Raw genomic sequence first — 25092 nt, 5'->3', positions numbered from 1 at the left:
GGGCTGGCGTCCCAGGCCTGAGGCCTGGCGCAGTGCCTGGCAGGAGCCATGAGGCTTTCCTGACACCACCTCCAGCTCTGCCTCGCCTTGCCCCCGGCCCTCCAAGAGGCACGTTTTGGCACTAGGAGCACGCAAACCGCTCCAGCAAGGTGGCGGCAGCATTGTGCAGGGCACACTGACGTAGCCCATCAGTCAATCCCTCCTCTGTCCCCAGTGACACAGAGTACACTGCCCGCTTAGCCGTGCTGCCCACAGACGTGAAATTGGGTCCTCAGTGTCCTGAAAGGGTACAAACCAAAGCCAGTTCTGTTGACACAGCCCACAGGACTAAACTCGGTTAAACCATGCACCGTGAGAATGCCAGTCTCTTTCTTCCTCACCCAAACTGCCCAGTGCCATGTAGCTCTTGCATCAGCTTCTTGCAGAACTGGATCTTCAGTGATCGTAGAGCTCTGCAAAGCTTCCGCTCTGCAAACTTTTGAGTCTGTGGACTGTGGAAGGACCAAGGCCCCACTATGCAACTCGAGGTCATCTTCAAAACCAGGGGTTCTTATCGATGCAAGCCAGGTCTAGAAAGACTGCATCTTCGTCTTTTCAATTGTTAGGGGTAATCCAGGTGTTAGAAGACTGTGGAAACATTGTATTAATGGAGCTGTTACTCCAATAGGTTAAACAGAAGATAGAGAAACGTAGGCGTTGTGGGGCTCGTTTCCCAGAATTGTAGGGGTTGGAAGGGACCTCCAGAGATCATCGGGTCCAACTCCCCTGCCAAAGCAGGTTTCCTAGAGCAGGTTGCACAAGTAGGTGTCCAGACGGGGCTTGAATATCTGCAGAGACTCCACAGCCTCCCTGGGCAGCCTGTCCCTGTGCTCCGTCACCCTCGCCGTGAAGAAGTTCTTTTGCGTAGTGGTGCGGAACTTCCTGTGCTCCATTTTGTGGCCATTGCCCCTTGTCCTGTCCCCACAGACCACTGAAAGGCGGTTGGCCATATCCCTGTGTCTCCCACACCTCAGGTACTTATAGATAAGATCCCTTCTCAGTCTTCTTTTCTCCAGGCTGAACAGAGCCAGGTCTCTCAGCTTTTCCTCCTAGGGGAGATGCTCCAGGCCCCGTATCCTGTCTGTGGCCCTCTGCTGGACTCTTTCCAGGAGATCCCTGTCTTTTTTTGTACCAAGGCGCCCAGAACTGGACACAGCACTCCAGGTGAGGCCTGACCAGGGCAGAGTAGAGGGGCAGCATCACCTTCCTTGACCTGCTGTCCACGCTCCTTTTAACGCACCCCAGGATCCCGTTGGCCTTCTTGGCCACCAGGGCACACTGCTGGCTCATGGCCAACCTGTCATCCACCAGGACCCCCAGGTCCTTCTCCGCAGAGCTCCTCTCCAGCAGGTCATCCCCTAGCCTGTACTGATACATGCGGTTGTTCCTTCTGTTATAAGTGAAGTCTCAACTCAATCTGTGTTTAGTAATAGTTATAAAAGGAATATTTATAAAAGGTATAAAAGGCAAGTAAACAGCGCTGGGTGTGCGGGGAGTCTACACTCCACCAACACGCACACACAAACATCAAACATTCTAAATATACAGAACATTGCTTTTACGTACGAAACCCGAGTATGCCTATACAAGCGTACAATCAGGAAAAGTAACAAACAATCCTTTAAGTTCCATGACTTAACAGTCTCCCTTTTCCATTCCTTTTCTGCATTACAAACAACAGTCTTCGTTTTCCATTCCTTTTCTGCTTTACAAACACGGGAGAATTCCAGGGCTAGTCGTGGGAGCAATATGTCTCGCTTTAAGTTGTTAAGCAACTCGGTCTTCGGGCCTTATGTATCCCGTGCTTCCCGCATCGAATAAAAGCATATCCATCTCCTTTTCAAGGCCAACAGGGCCTGGGTCAAAAGGCACGTCCAGGTCACCAGGGGGCGGAACAGCAAAGGCCTTCGATGGCTGTAGCAGCAGAGGGGCCGATGGCGTAGCAGCAGGATCAGTAAAGGAGCCCGCAGCTCCCCCCTCACTGTCTGGCAAACCACACGTGTCTGACTGTGGTCCCACACGGCTCTTTAAGGCCTCAGAGACTGCTCACCAGGTGCCGAGCAATCCCACTGCAACCTTGTTGTTTTTAGTTGCAGAGTCCCACACCTTGACCTCAGTTTGGTCCCATATTTCAGGATCATAAACTGTCCGATTGTTAAGAAGGAGAATAAGCCGTAAGGTTAACAGGACAGTCTTTGTTTCTAAGGACGCATGATTCCCCATAATGCGCAACTGCTTACCAGCGAGGGGCAGTTGTGTGCGCGGCTCTGCTTCTCTCAGCGTGAGCTTCTTTGCAGCTCCGGTGCGCCCATTTCCAGCGACTTTCAGTAGGAGCTTCTTTGAGCGAACCTCTCTTCGTGAGGCAATCAATGTGCCTGTTCCCATCCTGGTCTGCATTCTGCCAGCCTGTTCCTCTTCACTTCTTTTTCCTGCGTCTTTGTTGATGTTACTTCATGTTGCCTTTCTTTTTCCTTTTTTTTTTCTTCTCTTCTTTTTTGAGGTCAGGCTCCCCTCTTATACCCTTCTCCGCACAGCAATCCTTTTCAAAATAGCTTTTCATTGGTCAAACAACTTTAAATGTAACAACAACAGCAAACTCCCAGCAACTTCCATGCCTTAATGGCTGGAGAACAAGAGAACCATCTGGAGAACAAGAAACTGGAGACTGCATGGAGTCTCCTGAATCACCCTTCTTTGTTCCCTCTAAACTCTTTTATATTCCTTATAGCCTAGTTGTTAAGAGTCTAATGTTATCTCAACCATGGGGCTTTGCAAGCCCCATGGCCACATTCCCAAATCTCCGCCTTCTTTATTAATATCAACCATTTCCTTGACACGAATTACCACTCCATATATAACAGTTATATGCAGTAAAGTGTTACATGTGAATGAAGTTTCACAATACATCTGTACATATTCATAACCTGTCCCTGCTTTGTATTAAAATTAGTTCCAAGGAGTCATTCCCATAAACTCCTCCCATCTGTGCTTACACAGTGTATTCTGGTGGTGGTATTCGGGGGGAATGAAGGTTGATGACTCTTCCTTGTCACCGCTAGTTGACCTCTTGTCTTTGCGCAGACTCAGTTGCTCCTTGGCTCATCCATCCGCAGGACCAGTTTATACCAGTTTCTTAAGAGAACCTCACACTCTTACTAGGAGACTGACCTTGGTAAGGGGCCCAAGGCTTCTTGCTTTAGTTAATTTGCACAATGCACCACAGTTAGCAAAGACACTAAGTAGCATTCCAATTTAATGCTGTCAGTGCTCTATCACTACCTGTTAAGATTCTCCTAACTCCCTGTGATAAATTAGTAGGGGTTTGTTCTTTGTCCTTGAGAATTTAAAGAATCTACTGAGGAGATTAGGTTTCACAGCTCATGGCATTGTAACATGGGGACAAATGGGGAAGGGGGGTTGGGTGAACATCCTTGTTAAAACAAAGATTTTGTAAGATACCACCCACCCACCACGAGACATCCTGTTTTGCCCCCACCTGAACACAAGCACAACGCATGATCACCGGAGGAAGAATAACGATCCCCAACAACAGACTGCGCAGTCTCAGGACAGGTCTCGACAAGTTGACAAGTCTCGACAAGACGACAAATCAACAAGTCTCAACAAGTCGACAGGTCTCAATAGGTCTCGACAAGTCGACAGGTCTCGACAAGCCAGAACTTCAATGCTATAAAGCAGCGACACTGGAAAGGGGAAGTGGCGTGCCGTGGTGGAGCGGAGACTCCCCAGCCGCCCAGTGCTGTTTTGCTTGTGTCTGCTTACTTGATTAATAAAATAATTTCAATAGACCAGTAAATTGTGTGGTCTAATTTATAACACTCCCTCTCTCAGAATGATTTTTTGAATTGAAAATAAAACACAATGTTAAAAACACAAAAAAATACTTGCTGTATTTTTACTATTGTAACTTACCTGGGTTCATTCACATCTTTTGAGCTGCTGGTGGAGAGCAATTTGAAGCTTGCACTTACTACACACAGACTAAGAAAGGAGGGGCTCAGAGGTGTATTTTTGTGTACAGATACCAGACCTCTAGTGGACACAATGGCTAAATGCTTAGGTAAACATACGTGAACAATGCATGAGGGATGCACATGTATTGTCAGGGGGAAAACAAACTTCTGAAAAGTCTATTTCAAAAGCTTATCCATTATTTAAACTATCATATCCCATCTCGTTGTAGTTTTAAGTGCATGAGTCCCAGGAAATCAGTTAACATTGCCTGCTTTTTCAACTATTTTCAAAAACCATAGTTGCTGCAACTACACTGGGGCATGCAACAGAGCACACATCAGCTGAAGAAGGCTGGAATGCAGCACTTCGGGCTTTTGTTCCCACACTGTCTGCTGTTCAGCCCTTGCAGAGAGGATATTTAGGAGCTAGGTATTCTATGCTTGGATTTCCTTATATCAGCTAAGTTTCTACCTAGACCACTCTGGATGAGTTGTTTCGAGAATACAAGAAGGCAGAGAGATGTGTTAAGAAATCGACCAGGAATCAAACTACCATCAAAGTCCTTCAATTTATTACTAACTTCTTAAAAATCATACAAAGACAAAAACAGACACAATAATACTAACTGAGGATCTTGAAAACCATCACAAGTGGGTACCACTAACAGTAAAGACATCTGTGTTCTATGGCGATATATTGCAGTATCTAAATTATTGTTTTCTCATGAACACATATCAATGACAAGATCAGGTAGTACTCTTGGCACAGCACCACCCAATGCACTCTGTATGAACATTTACACGGTCAAACTTTTTTTTTTTTTTCATGCAAGACAAACAATCTTTTCTTTCAAAGTTATATAAAATATTTTCAAGAAAAAGGATGACACCAAACATTTCTATGAAAGAGGAAGCATATTTAAAAGCTTAACTAAAAACAGCACATAGTTTTACTGAGGTAAATTTACAAAACAAACAACCCTTGTCAATCATGACAGGGCTAAAAAGAAATCCAAATCTCCAAGATGAGAACTGACAGCCACAGAAGAGACAGCTCTTATTCCTTGATACTCTGTAGTAGCCTTAATAAATGTGACTCAATAACCTGTTGAACTAAAGCAGAGAAAAAGTCTGGTTAATCAGTGTTCAGTGTTTTTTCCAAGTCTTTAGGTACATATTATTTTATTTTAGGAGATGCTGACTTGTCCTCTACAAACATTTAATAAAAACAGACAGGAATAAATTCACTCTGAGAAGGGAGTTTGCATCCCTTCAGAAAATAAAAGCATCATGTAATTAAAAAACAATACACTCAGTAAGGCAGACAGTTTTGGAGGATGATGATCTGTTCTCTGGTTTGAATAGGCAGATAGCTACAGAAAGCAAATTTTAAAGCCTATACACGGAGAGTGGAAAATGAATGTTTACTTATTAGGAACTACTTCTGTGGAACATTTTGAGACTGAACTCTGGCAGACCTTCACAGTCCTACACCTAGATGTGTAGGGCTGTGAAGTTACTGGCTTGTCCATAAGCACAGGGCTCTGCTTGGAGAAACTACATGTGCAGCATTAGTCTCATTTTTGGGTTCGGTTCCAGATTCTGTAACAACAGACATTTCACAGCTTTCAAAATGAAGGCAGCATGAGTTAAAAACAACACAGTCCTTTCTCTGCCACTTTGTTTTCCAGAGCCAAGTAAGGTAGACTAATTCACTCACCCTCACACTGTTACTGTCTGCCCCCACGATGAACTAGATGAACTAGAGCTAGAGCTAGTATGACAAGCACAGAAGGTTTTGCAAACTACATCACACCATACCAATCACACAGAGCACTGTTGTGAGTGGTTCATGAGGACTGCAAGCTCTATTAGCATTCTCCTGTGCAACTCTGATTCCTTGTGCAAAGTTAGGGAGCAGCTTAGTTCCTCATGCCTCAATCATGGTTGCATCAGCCCTACACACTGCTGTCAGTGCCCGTAGATGCAGATCCACACCGGTGACATATTCTCAGTAGGGACCTGGTTTTCTGAACCAGGAAGGAAAATCGTTCATTTTCTGCTGGTACATTTAAGTGTATTAAGGCTTTTAGGACAGGGATCTTCTTACAGCTGCATAAGGAATAACACTCTATGAGGTTATTGCAGCAGCTGCATAAACAAGGAGTAGCAAAAAAATCAAGGAATATACATTTCCAATACTCACCACTGCGATAGCCCAAGGCTACAGCCAAATCCATGGAATTATAACCAGCATCTGTTTCAATAGTTGGATCAGCACCACTTTCTATGTAAAATATGAAAAGAAAGTCAGATTTCTAACCATGCTAACTGACAGCACATTATTACTGATAATTCCATTTGTATAGGCTGCTTACCAAGAAGAATTTTTACACATTTCACATGATTCCCATGCACTGCATATAGCAGAGGTGTTCCTCCATTCTGCAAAAGCAGGAAAAAGCCTTAGACACTTAGCAACCAACTATTCTGCAACTGTAATTCCTCAGCCTCCTAGCATACTTATCATATGTATCAGAAACCTTTGGTCCTTTAGAATGTAAGCAAGGGCTCAGGATTAGCCTCACTCTCTTTTTACCAAGAAGCCATAACTAGTAGGGTTAATTTCTCTTTTGTTATCAAAAAGCATCCCATGTAAGTTTGGGGAATGTCAGATCTTTCAGATGAGGTAGAACAATTTTCAAACTGAAGCCAATGCTGTGCCCTGCTTCAAGTGTCTGACCAAAGTGCACACTGATATAAATTCAGTCTAGAGACTTACCCAGTCATATTCGTTGACATCAACTCCACAGTCCAGCAGCATTTTCACAATATCTGTGTATCCTTTACTGCAAGCCAGTGAGAGGGCACTTTCTCGCCCTTTTCCCAAAATCTGAGGATCTGCACCCTAAAACAGTAATAAAAAGAAAAGCAAATGAACCACATTTTTTGAAGTGACATTTTTACAGAGAACTTCATTTTAAAAGTTTTAAGCATACAGCAGCATTGACAAACTTAGAAATGCAAAATAAAATACAAAGTAAATTAAGAAATTTAAGTGTGCTCTTTTCCTTACGTTCTGGAGGAGAAATTCCACCACTGCTATCTGCCCATGAGCTGCGGCCCACATCAGAGGGGTAAATCCTTCTTCATCCTTATGATTGATTACATTTTCTGTTTAAATAAAAATATGCAATTTATGAATCCCTCTCACTAACGCATTGTAGGAGCTGGTAGAATGAATGTATTGACATGTTCATTGTGAATGGACTGGTGTATAGCAGTGTGCCTTGAAAGTCATTCTCATCTTAAATTTAAAAACAAATGTCTATCCCAGAGGTGGTGCAAATATCGTTACTGAAGGAAAAAAAAATCCAACTGACTGAAGTAAAATCTAAGTTTTTTTTTTTTTTTTTTTTTTTTTTTAAGTTCTGCAAATCAAACTCTGTTTTTACTTAAAAATATTACAAGTTGTCTGTAATATGGGCTTTATCTTTGGAGAGAAGTACTGCTTGAAAAACAAATACGTACTGTATTATCTGTACTATATTGTAGAAAGCACACTTTCAAGAGTCTTGTAAAGAATTATCTTGTAAAGTAATACAGACAACAAAACCCCGTTGCTCCCAAAGTTCATTTAATGAATTGTCTGTTTTATAGAAAACAATTAAGGTCTACTTAAAGAGCTGATGTAAGAAAAAAAGAATATATACATACATACATACATACATACATATATATATATATATCAACAAGTAGGTGACTTTTTAAAAAAATATCTAAATAGTTTAAAAGTCCCATGTTTGCCATAGCACCATAATTTTAACCATTACCAACATTCCAGAATCAGTTTGCTTTCAATACAGATGACTCATTAGCAAAGTATATGGACTGAGTTACTTAAAACCTGCTTTCTACAAATGGTTTAACAGAGATGGACTGAAAGAACAGCTGGTTAGTAATATCGGAATAAGAATATTCTATGAACAGTTTAATATATTATGAAGAATTTAAATTTTATAAATGTATTATGGACTCACAGTTGTCACACTGAATACTATACAACTTGGAATGAGTAGTGCTATTATATTGCAGGTGTGGTCCATATCTTAAATTACCAAACACACAGCTCTCTATGTTGATCAATAATATAGAATCAGAAAGCCCTGATTAATAGAATGTGTTTTAAATTATTTTAAAAAAGTTTACCTCTTTTGATAGAACCAACAGATTCTAACCCCTCATCTCCATAGATCATCTATACAGTGGGAGAGCACGGGGAGGAAGGGATTCCCCAACTCCTATTGATATTAATGTTTCATTTTAAACCCAAATGATAGCAGTGGGTAAATAGAAGACTCATGTAAAACAACAATCCACACCTACAAAGAAGAGGTATCTAAAAAATCCTTCAATTTGTACCATATTTGGAGATTTCTTTAATACAGCTTTGGGGAAAAAGTGTGCAGCAGGTTGCACATGTGCCAAAGATAAAGAGGATGTTATTTAACCTTCCTTAGACTCACCTTGTTCAATGCGCGTGGCCAGATACAACATTTCTCCCTGAGCAGCCAGCTGGTGAACTGATAAAGCTACAAAAAGTGAAGAGAAATCAGCTGATATACACACCAGTTTTCATTCTGCTGTTTGGAGCTGGGCATAATACCTCCATTGGCTTGAGCTGTACTTACCTTGTATTTAAGAGCATGGATAGATTTCATCTTATACTCTGAACTGGAATCACTATGTGAAAAACTAAGATGTTTCTGAAATGCCTCAAAGGTTTTGGTAATTTTTAACGAATGTACAAATTAATAGAGAAAATAGAGATACTTCCTGTTAATACAAAAAAAACACTAGAAAACAGAGATACTTCCTACAACGACTCCTGCAGGCAACATACTTCACTCTCTGTTGTTTGGTCAGCAACCCAAGATCATGTTAAGAACATTTATCAAATGAAAATTAGCATCTTTTGATAAATTAAGGCTGAGCAGTTTAGAAGTGACATTTCTAACATCATTATTATAAGTGACATCATTATTATAAGTGACATTTCTAACATCATTATTGTAAGAGGTCACAAGCTACCAGGAAACCTGTCATGATACCAGTTGATGTCCCTAACATGACTCTTATTCACTACAATGTTGAATGGATCAGGCATTACAGAACTATGCACGAAACGACATCTACAGATATTTTTTTCTTAAATCCAAAGTACCAAGCATTAAAGGCAGCAGAATTCTTAAGGAGTTACAAAGAAATATTCTCTAATCCTACAGTAAATGCTGCACAGATGCATGGTTCTGACAATTACAAATACAGACAGGTGTGAAAGGTGCTCAGGAGGAAATATATGCAATTTATCTGACTTATATAGCAAGAAAACTAGCTAATGGTTACATAATACATAAATATTCAGTGCCCTCTTTCTATTCACTGAATGAAAGTTTGATTTATTTCAGAAAGACTGACTATTTTAGTCAGGCTGAAGCATATGATACAGTTCCAGATAAATTTTTCCCATGCAAACAGTTTTTTTTTTTTTCTTTAAACATTGGTCTTGCTTAGTTTAAGAAAGATGCACGGTCAAGACTTAAAAATGATTTTAAAGGAAAGCAGTTCATAGGAGATTAAGTAGATTATGAGTGTAGTTTATAGAGAAAATGCTTGAAAGTCAAGAAAATCATAAATAACAGCTTGAAGCTTTAAAAGGATCAGAAAAATCTTTTTCTGTACTTTTCAAACCAAGAATTGTATCCTTTCTGGAAAATACACCTCAGTCACGAATTCGGTACATATAGTATGTGCATTATTTTATGGCTGGAAGCCTGTAACACTAGACAAGATTATTTCAATGTTTTGTTCCTATATTATAAATAACAACACACACACACACACAAAAAAGGAAAAATGGAAAAAATCTGACAAGCATCTAACCTGCAGTTCACAAAATAATAATTAACAGTAAGACAGAAGGATACTTACAATTTACAAGCAGAGGTGTTGTAGAGACTTCATTTCCCCTGTGTTTGTTAGTTAGGGTAGTTGATTGTTTTATTGGTGAGAAATGCTTAGTAGTTGATGGAGTATAAACGTGCCTTACTTGGATACCAGGGGAAGGAGAAGTATGGATGTTGCATTCAGCTACGTTGAACAGAGAAAACAGACATAGTTTTTTTAATGCTAGGAAGGGAATGAAAAGAAAGCCACAGATTCTAAACCAAAGTAGAAAACACCACTACCACAAGATCTTCCAAGCCTACACTAAGGAAGCTTTGTGACATGTACTTTTTCCACCGTGTATCATACAGGTTGATCAAAGGGCTGTTTTCATTTCTGGCATGAAGCAATACTGATAACAAATATGTTAAATACAGCGTAACTTCACCCAGAAACTATTTGTTGTCTAAGTAAGGTAATTCTTTGCTTAGATTCCCAACACATCCAGCACAGATTTACCAGGCAGGATGGCTCCACTTCGCATTCAGTATTCTTACTAGAACTCTCCAGTACAACGAAAACATGAGTCCTGCAGTCACGAGCCACTCAGCTCAATACTCTACCTACTCCTTGACCAGTGGACCCAACCTTCATTGGTTGGGTGGACCTTCACTGTGTTTCTTCACTAAAACCTTTTCAACTCCTCTTGGATAAAACTGTGACTACATTATGGGTGTCTTATGAACATTTATCCAGTAGGAACAAAGACCTTCCGAACTAGCTAGCAGAAAATGCAGAAGCAGGTCACCACTTAGAATTCAAAAATCACACAGTGCTGCTGTTTTAAACAGTACTGACTTTTCTAACTTTGTATCAGAATCTAATAGCAAGTTATTACAGAACAGATAGAGCATCTTGGCTTCCAATTCTCAAAACAATAGCTTTTGGTTTTGAGAAGTAGCTGAAAAGCCAAATAATTTTTAAGAAGCTAGATGACTGAATACTGGAAAGATGTATTGAAGGATTAAATTTCAGTATTTGCTAAACTGATTTGAAACCAGTGTGCACCAGTAATCAGTGACTGCAAGATAATTAACATGCACACTAAATTCACACTATAGCGAACCTCTTGGTCATCAACCCAAGTGCAAGTTTCCGAATGGAACCAATTAGAAGTACAGGGTAAAAGGATAAAAGTAAAATTACATTCTGTTTGCCTATCAAACAGCTACAGCTGAGGTTATCAAATTAAGAGACCTACCAGGGATTTTTGACCTGCGGTCTCTGGATCCGCAGGACTACTTCTAAAGGGTTCACAAATGTTACCTAAGAAAAAACAACCCTATTGCTGATGGGTCTAAATTTGCCGTTCAGGTCTGCAGCTCCACTAGAAAGCATTTAGGGCCTGCAAATCAAAAAAGTGTGAAAATTACGATGGCTGAACTGCAGCCAAACAACACAAGTCAGAGAAATCATGAAAATCCACAATAGGTCTGTTTGTATTTGTCATAGGAAATGGATCAAATTTAGTATCATGAAAAAACAAACGACTAAGTGTCTGAAATATTAAAGCAAGCACTGCAAAAACATTATTATTACTACGTAATAGAAAGAAACCCTAATTCCTTTCTCTACTAACACGCTCAGCTATTAAAAAGTATGGATCAATTCTTATGAAGCTGGACAGTGAGTGGTGGTTAAATATTAGCTGCAGGGAACAACCTACAGAATTACAGCACTGTTCACCTTCAAATACTGTGAAACTCAATCAGCAAGACAATTGCTATGAGAACAGGCTTTGTCTATCCATATTCATAAGACAAAGTCAACCGCATCACCTGCTATTTGGACATCACACCAGTGAAAAGATAAAATGTGGTCTAGAACACTACTGTAGTTGAAATGACCGCATAGTGCTTTTAGTAGTGTTTTGTAAAGACACACATATTCAAGAATGGGTAGCGTGTTGTATGACTTTGTAATAGGGCTTGCTATCAGAAGAAGTAAGCTTGTTTTTATCATTTGCATCAGCTTCTAATAAATTAAAGGCTTTTTGTGCCGTTTTTTCAATTAAAAAATGGAATAAAATAAACTTGGGAAAAAATAGTTTAGGGTAATAATTAATAAGACGCGTATAAAAAATGGTAGCAGAATGGATCGTAGAAACTATTACACACACATAGGGCAAATACTTTTTTGAAATGCGGCATCCTAAGAGGATGCAAAGAGCCCAGACACAACAACCGGCACCGCACAGCTCCACCTTTAAACAGGACGGACGCCACTTCGAGGTCGGAGTTCACTTGGTCCTGGATGTTTTTGCTGTCCTCCTCGTTCAGAGACTTGACGAGCCGCGAGCAGACGTTCATGTCGAAGCGGTTGGGCAGGATGAACTTCATGCCCATGGCGACGCCCTGCGCCTGCCCTTCCTCCGCGCCGCCGTCCAGCGCCTGCTCCACCTTGATGTCCGCCATGGGCGCCAGGCTGTAGCCGCCGCCGCCGCCGCACTCCTCCACCACCAGCTGCGCCCCGGCGCCCGAGCTGCCGGAGGGGGCCGCCATGGCCCGGGCCAGGCGCGGCGGCTCACGCCATGCAGCCCTCACGACAGCGCAGCGTGTCGCGACAGGCGCCCTGCGCCGGTGGAGCTGGGAGGGGAGGGAAGTGGCGCCACAGCGCGCGGCGCGCCGCGCTGCCATTGGCCCGCGGGAGGCGCCCGCCGATGACGCGCGCGGACACGGGGCGCGCCGCCTCTCCGCGCGCTGCGAGCGGGGCGCGCATGGCGGCGGCCGCGCGGTGCGGACACTGAGGCGGCCCCGAGCCCCACACCGAGCCCCCACCGAGCCTCGGCCCGCCATGGCGTCCTACAAGCCCGTGGTGGTGCCGGCCGTGCCCAGGCTGGGCGAGAAGGTGACGCAGGACACGCTGTACTGGCAGGGCTACAAGGTACGGCACGGCCCCTCGGCCACCGGGCTGCCTGCAGGCTGTAAAAGACTACTGTGATTATAAAAGGCATGATTAGCGGGTCTGTTTTAGCGCACAAAGTGCAGAAAAAGGTGCTAAAGGTAGCCCAGAAGAAGAGGGGCTTCGTGGGGCAGCGCTCACGGGTGGTTTGGTTGTAAATATCCTTCCGAGCTCTGCGGTAAGAATGGATTAAATGATTTAATTTCTGATACTTACGTGTGTTTAATCATCTTTATTGCACCTCTTTTAGACGCCTGTTCAGATAAAAGAATTTGGTGCAGTAAATAAAATCGACTTCTCCCCGGTTCCTCCCTATAACTATGCTGTTACAGCCTCCTCAAGGGTAAGTCACGTTTTTTTAAAACTTTTTTTCACATTGTTTCTCAACTGCTGTCACGTGAATGAGCTTACAATTGCTTTGCTTTTCCAGGTCCATATTTACGGTCGCTATTCTCAAGAACCGATCAAAACGTTCTCTCGCTTCAAAGATGCTGCCTATTGTGCCACGTACAGGGATGATGGCCAGCTTCTTGTTGCTGGCAGCGAGGAAGGCAGCATTCGGCTCTTTGATATTAGTGGAAAAGCACCCCTGAGGCAATTTGATGGCCATACGAAGTAAGGCAGTGTTTTGTTCTTTGTGTGCATAAGCTTGTCTGATGTATTTAACTGCTGTCTGCTCTGCTTGTTGTTGAAAACCTGGGTAGTATTCATCTGTGCTGCTTGCAGCTTCTGCAGCTTTTACTTAAAAGGAGATTTTAAAGTTGAATTCTAAATTAGAGTGGTGATATTAATTTTAACTCTAAGCGTGTGAGTTGGGCACGTGGAAGAATAAATACATATTCTAATTAAGGCAAATGTTTGCTGATACATTGTGTAGACACATGGTAAGCAAATTTTATTTCATGCTGGGAGGAGCAGTTGTAAAAAGTGGTTAAAAAAGCTGTGAAGAAGTATGTGAGAAAGAGCAAGAATCACTTAAAAAAAAGAAAAGAAAAGGGAAGTGTATGCCCCTTGGTGGAGAAGAAGTCGGAGGAGGAATCCTGATCTTTCAGCGAGAAGAAGACAACAGTAATAATTAGATTAAACAGATTGCTGTACTCTGTAAGACCTAAAACTGCTTTATCTTTCTACAATAAAAACAACAACAACCCTCCTTTACAGGAAAGCACCCATGTGGAACTTGAGATTGTGTTTCTACCTATCTGAGCTCTCTCTAGTTGCAGATAGGGTATTATCTTAAGTCCTAATCCCTAGGTTAACTTAATAAAATATAAACTGTCTGTGTTTCCTGTCACAGTCATTCTCTGTTGGGATGTTAAAATGATAATACTGATCTTGGTAGGGATTCCTAAAGGACAAGGAGAGTGTCCAACAAGGTCTTACTTAAGGCTTACAACTTTAAATAGCTTAAAGCTTACAGTTTCAAAAGGACTGGGCTAGTACACAGGCCTCCAAGTAATAAATGCAGAATTTACAGCTCTTGAATGAATGAACATCCAGTAGATCTGTAAAACTCTTAACGCAGATCACAGTAGTGCTCAGATTAGCATCTTGTGTGCAAGATCCTTTTCTGGCTGGAACTGTACAGGGTGAACTACTTTTAACTTCCGAAGTGAGGCTCGCTAATTTCCAATAGTAAATGCTTTGCACTTTCAGACGAGAGAGAATCCTTTCCTTCAGCAACCTGTTTATTTGTGGAAATAAGAGTACACTTTTAACAATGGCTGTTGTGCACTTTGGTTTCCAGAGCTGTTCATGTGGTGGGCTTCCTCGCTGATAAATACCGGATATTTTCAGGTGGTGATGATTATTCATCAAATTTGTGGGATATTCCGAGTGCTACAGAAATTGTGTCATACACTGAACATACTGACTATGTGAGATGTGGCTGTGCAAGTAAATTGAATGGAGATGTCTTTATAACAGGTTTGATTTTATTTTTTATGCATTTTTTTTTTTTGGGGGGGGGGATAGAACTGAATTAAAAATACAGTAAATTTTTAATACAATAGCATCTCGTGTATTTTATTTTAAACATCAATAATCTTCCCATTCAGGGCCTACTTTGTTGTTTCCTTGTTACTTGCTTTTCACAGTTAATGCTGGTGTTTGTAGGGAAACCAAGCGTTTAACATCTTCTTGCTTTAGCCTGTTAAGCTTAATGGCGCTATTCTGACTTGCCTTTGAGAGCTGAAGATGCTGTGAATGCATTCTTTAGCTGGGATTGATGGAAGTGTTTTATCAGGGCACTGGAGGAGAGCACTATTTCCTCTGTAGTTTGTACAGCCTAAAACTTGCAGACTCAGAAATGAAATGCCTTATAAGAAGTTTTTAAGACCAATTGCTTTTGTGTGTGTGTTGTTTTTTGTTTTTTGTTTTTTTTTTCCTACCAGCAACTTTCTATTAATCTGACTAGAATTGGAGGCCTTGTGCTGCCAGAAGGCTATAAATTAAGTAGGCCACTAGGCGTTTTAAATGCATGCTGTAAGACTGTTTCCATTTGTCTGGAGCTCTGTTAGATGGTAACACTTGGCCATTTTACTTCCTGAAATACTTAAATTATGCAACTGAAGCTATTTATGCTATTGTTTGCAGGTTCCTATGATCACACTGTGAAAGTGTTTGATGCAAGAGCAAAAAGTAGTGTCATGACAATAGAACATGGCCACCCAGTGGAGAGTGTGCTTCTTTTCCCTTCAGGAGGGCTGCTAGTATCTGCAGGTACTTAAATAAAATCAACTTTGTTTTCTGCTGGGCCTAATTTGAGAAATCTTTCATCTGTCTCTTCCCTGTGTGATGCTTTAATTTGGCCAAGAAGTGGTAAGTATGTAAAAATTAGATTTCTTGAGGATCTTCCTTAGGAACCAGTGTTGACCTGAAGGCTGAAGGTAGGGATCTTATCTCTGATTTGCTTCTCTTGTAATTAGTTAAAAAATAGTAGTACGCTTTTAATGATGCAATGCACTTTATTGGCCCAGTGCTGGCCTGAAGGAACGTATTTAAGAAATATTTTGCCTGCCTCTTTCTCTAAATTATGCTTAGCAATGTTTTTTAGTCTCTTGCTATTGCATGAGAAGTCTTGCAATCCAGTAGTGTTTAAATTCTTTTTGTAAGGAATACATTAAACCATTCAGCTATGCCTGCGAAACCACCTGAAAAAGAACAGTCTTGTAATGTGTCTTGTCCCAGGGGATAGCCATAATGTATGGAGAGCACAAGCAGGTGCAGAAGACTCTGTTACAAAGGATGCACTGTGTCATTTCTGTGAAAACTTTTTCAGAGAAGCATAAATGTGTGCGTGTCCAACTGTTTTGTGCGCTTCTTTCTCATAGGAGGACGTTATGTCAAAGTCTGGGATGTACTGAAAGGTGGACAATTACTAGTTTCACTTAAAAATCATCATAAAACTGTAACTTGTTTATGCCTGAACAGCTCTGGACAAAGGTTGTTATCAGGATCCCTGGACAGGTTGGTATATTTTGTAACTTTGTTTTGCCTTTTTTTAACTTTTGTTTGGTAATTGCTTGTGGGGAACTTCTGAGTAAGCACTTGGTTTTTTGAACCTCTAAACAGACCTTTGCTCTCCCAATAAGAAAACTGTTCTTATTTTACTTCAACACAGTTCAATACTGGCTAGCACTTACCTTTAAAAGAGACCATTTTTGGTGTATCTGTGCTGTTGCTTTTTGTCCCTCTTAAAGTGACTCTGTCAATGGAAGGAATGTACCCAAGGCGCAGAGGTGATTTTTTTGTTTTTTTTAATGTTGCCGAGTTCAGTTATACAATCTATTGTCTCTGAGACATCAGAAGAATGAAGTGGTCTGAAGTGACAGTGGTCTGTTCTCTTACTCCCTGTCTTCCCTCTGTGCTGTACTTCCTAGGCTCCCTTGAGCGATGTGGTCACAAAGGATAAGCTGTGAAGGGTTGCATTAACTACGTAGCTATGGATCGTTCAATGCTTATAACACTAAAGTTCATACTTTTAAGATAGTGTTTAGTTTTCTCATTTGTTAAGGGTTTTCCACCTTAAAACAAATCATTAAAGGGCAGCTGGATGCAAAAATATCCATGGATTTAATTGCAGAAATGATCAGTAAATCTTCCATTTAAAACTAACAACAAGTTTGAAGAAACACTGTCTTAGTGCTTCCTATTAAGTGTTGCTGAAGTCAAATGGTCTCTACGTCTGCCTTTGGTTTCCCTTTCTGCCCTTTTCACTGTTTTCATCTTTTTAGTATTAGGGCAAGTAATTATTTCTTTTTCTTTTCTGAATCTTTTGCTAGAACCTTTCTGTTATTACAGGAGAGGTAATAACTGAGAAGCTTGCTAGTAGTCTGAAGAAAGCTTTGCTTAAATATTCAGTTTCTTTAAATGATCTCCTAGAAGCTGAGAATGATGAAGTTTCTGTGAAGGCATTAGTAACAAGGCTTTGTCACTGTTCCTATACAGGCATGTGAAGATTTACAGTACGACTTCCTACAAAGTAGTCCACAGCTTTAACTACGCAACATCTATCCTCAGTCTTGCGTTGTCAGTAAGTACTTTAGAAGTCTTTATAGGCAGCATAATTGTTGATAAGCTTTAAATCACTGAAGTAATTGATTTTTGCTTTCATTGTCATTAGATGTTTCACAGGAATGCTGAACATATGAACTAGAATCACTGACTATATTTCTCCTGGGTAAAAATGGCATTTAGAGGTTTAAAACATAACAGATTAAGATACCAGGTGTTACCTGTATTCAGATCTATACAAAATTGTGTGTTTATCAGGCACCATATGTAGTGTTGGGGAAGTACACAGCTTAGAAGGGAAGTCCTTTATGATGAGTATACACATCTTTTGCTTTTCAGGAACCTTCTGAGTCTTCTTGTATGGCAGTGATAAAAGGAAAAAGTGGGTTATTTGTTCTTTGAGAGATCTAGAATAGGATAAACCTGTCTTAGAAGTTGTTGATGTTAGAGTGGTCTGAGGAAGAGAAGAGGAAAGGGCCTGGGGTACAAACATAAATGAGGGTCTGCCAAACCAGCTGTCTTACTGTCTTAGGAACAGAAAACAAAGATGCTTATTTCTCCAAAGCATTCCAATGGATAACTGACTGTTTGGGCAAAAATTTGAAGGCCAGCACCTCTTTTTCCTTAAAGCAGTACTGTCATGATGCAGTCACCCTGCTATATAACCTGTAAAAGGGACTGTGAAGGTCTTTGCTACTTCGCTGTTGTGGTGATCTTCTGGAACCAAGGGGGAAGGGGGAGGGTTAAGGGTGACAGAAAATCTTCCTTCATGCCCTACTTTGTTCCCAAGAGAATTAGAGCTTGAATGATTTTGAACTAGGTGAAGACTGTAGTGGGGCATATCTTTCATAGAACCACAGAAAACATATACTTCAAGCCTCTGCTGCAACTGCAAAACACATGCCATACCTGCAGTTTGGCATCTCTAAAGCTGTGTATATATCTTTTGAGACATTATCTTTTTGTTTCCTATTGACTAAACACCTTATTAAGCTTTAAATGATCATATGAGATCATAACACTGGCTGTGCTGTGTCAAACCAAAGGCTGATCTAGCCCCAGATTCTGCTTCTAACTATTGCCATTAGCAGATGTTTATGGAAAGCTGAAAGCAGGACAAATATGTATGATAAATATGATGTTCTTCCAAACTCATTTTCAGATAAGAAGGTTGCTGATGAGAGCAATTTCTGTGCAACTCAAAGAATTCCTCTAGCATAAACCTGTTCAGTCTCCCCATTAGCTTGTACAAACTTTTAACCTTCACTAAATTCCTAGACGAAGAGTTCCATGTCTCTTCACACAGCAGTTAGCAAGGGTGCCTCCTTTTGTTCCATTTGAACCTTCACTGCTGTCATATGATACCCTTAAGAAACACTAAGCAGCTGATCTCCATCCATGCCTGTCACGATTTTGTAGGCTTCTATAATATGCCTCCTCAGTGGTCCTTTGCCCATGCTAAGGAGTTCTGTCTCAAATCAAGCCAACTTTTTATTCTCCTTATTTTTTCTTATTTTTTTTTCCTACTCTGATTCTGCTTCTGATTTTTGAGAATATGACTTGCATAGGCTGTAAGATGTGGGCAAATTATGGATTTATTTAATGTCATCATGACCTATTTTTTATTTCTTATGTAGCAATTTAATTTGCTTTTTCTTAACATCTGTTGACCATACAGCTAAAGTTTAAAGATCTCATATAGTTATCTACTAGTACTAATGGGTCAGAACCCACTTTTATATACATAAAGTCAGTATTTTTTCTCTCATGCATTATTTAAAATTATAACCTTTATCATCAAATAAATTTAACCTTTTTACGTAGATAAAACAAATGGCACTGGCTGATGTTTTGAACAACTTTGTCTTGTTTCTGAAAATGCTACTGATCTGTGTTAGCTATTCTCATAGGTGGTGTTTATGTCTGCTGTATAGCATGTAGTATCCAAAGGCAGCTGTACACCATTTGAAAAAAACAAACACAAAACAAACACAACAAACCTATATAAGATTATACTTGCGTGTGGTTTTGTGAGAAGGATGTTAATGTGTATTTGAATCTTGCTGAACTAGTCATGCTGTATCTTGGCTTGGACTGGCGCACGCTTCGTTGGGTTAGAAACTGGCTGGATAGCCGGGCCCAAAGAGTCGTGGTGAATGGAGCCAAGTCCAGTTGGAGGCCAGTCACTAGTGGCGTCCCCCAGGGCTCGGTGCTGGGGCCGGTCCTCTTTAATATCTTCATCGATGATCTGGACGAGGGCATCGAGTGCACCCTCAGTAAGTTCGCAGATGACACCAAGTTAGGTGCGTGTGTCGATCTGCTTGAGGGTAGGAAAGCTCTGCAGGAGGATCTGGATAGGCTGCACCGATGGGCTGAGGTCAACTGCATGAAGTTTAACAAGGCCAAGTGCCGGGTCCTGCACCTGGGGCGCAATAACCCCAAGCAGAGCTACAGGCTGGGAGAGGAATGGTTGGAAAGCTGCCAGGCAGAGAAGGACCTGGGAGTGATGGTGGATAGTCGGCTGAATATGAGCCAGCAGTGTGCTCAGGTGGCCAAGAAGGCCAACAGCATCCTGGCTTGTATCAGGAACAGCGTGTCCAGCAGGGCTAGGGAGGTGATCGTCCCCCTGTACTCAGCTCTGGTGAGGCCGCACCTCGAGTACTGTGTTCAGTTTTGGGCCCCTCACTACAAGAAGGACATGGAGGTGCTTGAGCGGGTGCAGAGAAGGGCGACGAAGCTGGTGAGGGGCCTGGAGAACAAGTCCTACGAGGAGCGGCTGAGGGAGCTGGGCTTGTTCAGCCTGGAGAAGAGGAGGCTCAGGGGTGACCTTATCGCTCTTTTTAGGTACCTCAAGGGAGGCTGTAGCGAGGTGGGGGTTGGCCTGTTCTCCCACGTGCCTGGTGACAGGACGAGGGGGAATGGGTTTAAGTTGAGCCAGGGGAGTTTTAGGTTAGATGTTAGGAAGAACTTCTTCACTGAAAGGGTTGTGAGGCACTGGAACAGGCTGCCCAGGGAAGTGGTGGAGTCACCATCCCTGGAAGTCTTCAAAAGACGCTTAGATGTAGAGCTGAGTGATGTGGTTTAGTGGAGGGCTTTTAGCGTTAGGTTGGAGGTTGGACTTGATGACCTTGATGTCTCTTCCAACCTAGAAAATTCTGTGATTCTGTGATTCTTCTCTAATATACTTCATTATTAGAGGCTTATTAAATAGATAATGTTGCTTAGGATCATAGCTTTGAAGATGGTCCTTCAAGTACAGGGAGTTTGACAACAGAACCCTATAGACGTGGCTTCTAGCTTAAATCTTTCTATGATACTGTGATTTGAGTTTTATTATTACACATAAAAGCTGAAAACTGTGCACAGTAGTAATGCATGTGTTGTCAAATAAAACACCAGGTTCCTAACTCTGTGATTTTTGCATTTTAGCCTGAAGATGAAACCATAGTTGTAGGCATGACCAATGGGGTGCTAAATGTTAAACACAGAAAGCCTGAAGAAAGCAAAGAAAAGTCTCAAAAGAAGAGACAGCCAGCGTATAGAACCTATGTGAAAGGAAGAAATTACATGCCAAAACAGGTAAGGTGAAGTGAGGAAATGTATCTTGAAGCACTCAAGATTTCTTTTTTTTTTTTTTTTTTTTTTTTTTTTGGTGTGTGCTAAGTTGAAGGGAGGCAAGACACAAAGACATACAAGCTTGTCCATAGCAGTATGTTTACATTATATATCTACACAAATTCATTGTGTCCATCTTATTATGAATTTGTATTTCAATTCCAGGAGGATTTCTTTGTCAGTAAGCCTGGAAAATGTGTTTTGAGGAAATACGACAAGCTACTGAAGGGCTTTCAGTCATCCAAGGCCCTTGATGCAGTATTGGAGGTAAGCCTTTGTTCTTGTCTCATCAAAGTTGTGTGCTGTCATTCAGAGTGGATTTTTCTTTCAGCGTATAACTAGAGAGCATTCAAACCGCGTGGGTTCCTTATGCGTCCTTTGTTCATTTTATTTTTTGCAAACTGATACCATCCCTGTTTTCTGTATGATGATGTTGCTTTGATGCTAAACTCTTCTACTGTCTGTCCAGCCACACATCAGGCTTTATACTCCTGAAGTTACAGTTGCAGTTATGCAGGAACTAAACCGCAGAGGAACACTAAGGAGTGCGCTTGCAGGCCGAGACGAGAAGCAAATTAGTCTCCTCCTTACCTTTGTGACAAGGTATTGTTTTACCATACTTACTCTGACAACTTATTTTGAGACCCATATTTCTTACTAGCTTTTGCCACAGGGGCTCAGGAGATCATGTTTGTAGCACTGACTGAAATTTCATGTGCCTTTTGCTTTCTGATGCCAAGGTCTGGGACTTTGGCTGTAGTACTGAAATAGTTTACATGTTAGCACGAAAAGATTTTGCTGATATTATTAGAACCACCAAAAGAGACTATTTTGGCCCTTTGCCACACATTTTACCCTTAATCTGTTACTTTTTGTCTTTTCAATGCAACCCATGTCTTAACGTACCTGAGGCTTTTGCCGGTCCTCCATTCCCTTCTGTCTTTGTGAAAAGAGGAGGGTAAATACCACATGTAGCTTTTTTGACTCATATCCCTGATCTGTGAAGTCTCTTCTCTAAGAAAAATGTTGTCTGCATGCCAGTATGATAGAACTGCTTGTAACTGTTTCATTTGGCAACACGGTACAATGACAATGTGTTCTAATTTTGCAGGCGTGTAATTGAACCTAGATTTACTCCAATACTGGTAACTGTTGCGGATATGATCACTGGTAAGTACCACACAGAGAAGACTGAAAGCCCAGCAGCTAGTTTGAAAATAAGGGACAAATGCTACCATTTTTAGAAACTACGCCTACATAATTTGGTTTATAAACTCAATGGCGATGAACTGATCCAAAAAGAAATTTTGCTAGACAGCATTGATCCTGCAGACAGTATAAATCAGATACTGTCTGTGAGGTACCTCATGGTTTCTTAATTTTTTTTGATTCTTCATGTTCCTGTACTTCTGTAGTACAAGTGACTTTGGTTTCTCCAGTGAGGTAAAAATAGAATTTGATATCGTAAAAACTTCTTTTTCTGTTAGTTTGTCTTATGTATTACTGCGGGTATGTACCAATAATTAACACTGTTTTTCAGAACACTAGCAAAGTTGTCTTACTCATCTACAATGTTGGACTAGTGCCAGGTTCTTTAAATGCCTATCTAATTAGCCAAAATAATTTTTACATCTTTAATGTAAAAATTAAGATGTCTATCTTAAGTGACTCTCTTCTTTACAGATATTTATCAGCCTGTGCTTGGACAGTCAGCAGTTGTAGATAAACAATTCTTGAGGCTTCAGGAAGCCATAGGAAGAGAGATTGACTATCAAGAGGAACTACTAGAAGTTTTGGGAATGATGGATGCACTATTTGCCACTTTGACTAAGAAAAAAGCTACATATCTAGAAGAGAACAAAAGTAATGGTCTTACAAAGACTCTGGATCAAGATACGTGTAACTAAGTGATGTGCACCACAACAAATTCTTATTAAAACTATATGGACTTGAAATAGATGACCTGTTCTACTGATAACTTTTTATAATAGTGACTTTCAAAATAAGCCCCTCTCTGTACAAGTTCTTTCTTGCAGGATGTGTTTTTGAAGAGGCCAATTTTAGAAGACAGAGGAAGAAGGACTTTTTCAAGATTCTCCATGACGTATTTTTTTGAAAAACTAATGGATTTTAAACTTTTATTCCAAAGCTATTTAACTTTTAACAAGTGTATTATGCATCCAGTACTAAGTCACAATTTGATTTTGGAAAAACAATCAATTTTTACTTTTTGTTCACCAGAAAATAATTACAAGTTTGTCTAATTTTAACATGTCATCATCCTCATTTAAGGTTAGTGTCCCATCTCAGGTACTTGGACACAGGAGTAAAACCATGTATGTATTTGATATAACTTGATAGTGTTGTATTTTCTTTCATTGCTTTGTCTGCACTTCAAATTTCCATAAATTCATAGAAAACAACAAATTAAGAAGAACTAGTACAAGTAGGTGTTTTTTGTACAGTAGAAGAAATATGCTTCTATATTATTGGAAAAACTCATTTCTTTTTTTTAAAGAGTGATGTATGCTTAAGACTTTTAATTCTCAAGGATAAAGATAATCCTTGCATGTATGGGGAAGTGAATTCAAAATAAATGTAGTAAGTAAATAAATTGTACATCAATGAGGAAATCAACGCAAGAGATTTTACTTAATTCTATAACTGTTGTTATACAATAGAGTCTAATTTTTTAAAGAATAAAATCATAAAATCACTTATGTTGGAGAAGACCTTTTTCATCAAGTCCAACCATCGCCTAATGCTACCAGTTCCAGTAGTAAAACATGTTCCTGAGCGCTACATTCACACAAAGTTTGTATCAGTATTCTAGGGTAGTTTTTTTGTTGTTGTTTGTTTTAAACTTCACGTGAAACTGAAGTAAGATCATACATTTTGGAAAGAAGGGTGTGCCAAAAGCCACACACATTTAGGGTGATGTAAAGCTTCATTTGTAGTCTGTAGGCTGAAACTTACTGGGATACCATAAGAATTTCCCTCAAAAGGAATTTGTACATGTCTGGCAGTTGGCAGTGAGTTATGTTTATCAGTATAACTTGGGAAAATTTTCCAAGTTTAAGTACATTTAGGTAATATTTTCTGAGTTTTACCTGAAATCTTACTATTATCTTCAACCTGGAAAACGTAGAATAGTACCTGGTCTGCTGTAAAGTTAATATGTGACCAATATATCTTCCTGGCTACTGGGATTTGTTAGTTATATTTTGAAGGGCTAAGATAATAATAAGTAACAATGAGGAGCATTTTCATGCAAGCTTTAAACATTTCTCAATGCTTCTTTGTTTTCTTGGTGCTCACTTGACTATTTTTATCCTATTGCTGCTAATAGAGTTGAACTTTCTTTTGTCTTTTAGGAAATCTTACTTTTAATTGTGTGACTGAATCAGGCAGTATCTTTTAGAAGACTTAACAGAACATAGGAGTTCTGGGGTGAGAAGCTCTTCCTGGAGCCTCCTCCTTCCACATCTCTTCAGTAGTATCTGTTGAAGGTGGATGTTTCTCTTGACAGCCGAGTTTTCCATGACTTGAGGACCACAGCCCTTGACATCATTGTCTGAGTTTTTATTGATGATCTTCCTATCTGAACTATGCATTCATTGTACTGCCTTGAAGTTTGATGTGTGGCTTGCAGCAGCATAGTAAGGAATTGCACTAAAATAGTAGATCAGTTTGATCTTACAGTAATTTGATTAATCATCAGGTATCCCATTCACGTTGTTCTGTCAAGTGAGCTTGCAGAGGTGGCATCTACACAAACAGAAATCTGATCAAAAGGTGGGAAAATACGCTATTTTAAGAGCTTCATTTCTAAGAAGACTACTAAAATCAAATTTTGAAGATTTTTAAACAAAAGGTCAAATGATTTTTTGTTACTTAAGTTGTGTCTTGAGTTGCGGATTCAGTGCCTTTGTGTTGAAGGCTAGTATTTGTTCAGGTGAAAGCTAGTCTGCCTGTCAAACTTGCTTATTGTTTGTGACCCTGTTTGTTATGAAAAAATATGGTCTTCTTTCTCTACATTTAG

The 25092-nt window shown here is 40.5% G+C and overlaps 2 protein-coding genes across 4 annotated transcripts; one reads left to right on the top strand and one right to left on the bottom strand.

Annotated features, from left to right (window-relative positions):
- Window positions 1–4563: 4563 nt before the first annotated feature.
- On the bottom strand, window positions 4564–12628 carry ANKRA2 (ankyrin repeat family A member 2). Of its 2 annotated transcripts, XM_084503458.1 has the most exons (9): window positions 12530–12628; window positions 12223–12443; window positions 10005–10163; window positions 8540–8605; window positions 7090–7187; window positions 6796–6921; window positions 6392–6458; window positions 6220–6300; window positions 4564–5126 (listed from the first exon to the last, which is right to left on the bottom strand). In XM_084503458.1, the coding sequence occupies exons 2-9, from the start codon at window positions 12431–12433 to the stop codon at window positions 5071–5073; spliced, it is 864 nt and encodes a 287-aa protein (XP_084359584.1). In that variant the 5' UTR covers window positions 12434–12443; window positions 12530–12628; the 3' UTR covers window positions 4564–5070. The 2 variants fall into 2 exon arrangements, with proteins under 2 accessions (XP_084359584.1, XP_084359583.1); XM_084503457.1 differs by having other exon boundaries at window positions 12223–12623.
- An 82-nt stretch (window positions 12629–12710) lies between these two features.
- Window positions 12711–23766, top strand: UTP15 (UTP15 small subunit processome component). 2 transcript variants are annotated; one of them, XM_084503456.1, is made up of 12 exons: window positions 12711–12902; window positions 13171–13263; window positions 13351–13535; window positions 14668–14846; window positions 15516–15641; window positions 16253–16388; window positions 17370–17454; window positions 20865–21014; window positions 21216–21317; window positions 21520–21653; window positions 22162–22220; window positions 22734–23766. In XM_084503456.1, exons 1-12 carry the CDS (start codon window positions 12813–12815, stop codon window positions 22955–22957), a joined length of 1563 nt encoding a protein of 520 aa, XP_084359582.1. In that variant the 5' UTR covers window positions 12711–12812; the 3' UTR covers window positions 22958–23766. The 2 variants fall into 2 exon arrangements, with proteins under 2 accessions (XP_084359582.1, XP_084359581.1); XM_084503455.1 differs by having other exon boundaries at window positions 12717–12902; window positions 13171–13535.
- The last annotated feature ends 1326 nt before the right edge of the window (window positions 23767–25092 follow it).

The sequence above is a fragment of the Aythya ferina genome, assembly GCF_964211825.1.
Source record: "Aythya ferina genome assembly, chromosome: Z".
NCBI lineage: Eukaryota > Metazoa > Chordata > Aves > Anseriformes > Anatidae > Aythya > Aythya ferina.
The sequence above is the reverse complement of the archived record's forward strand: the minus strand, read 5'-3'. Positions and strand labels throughout refer to the sequence as shown.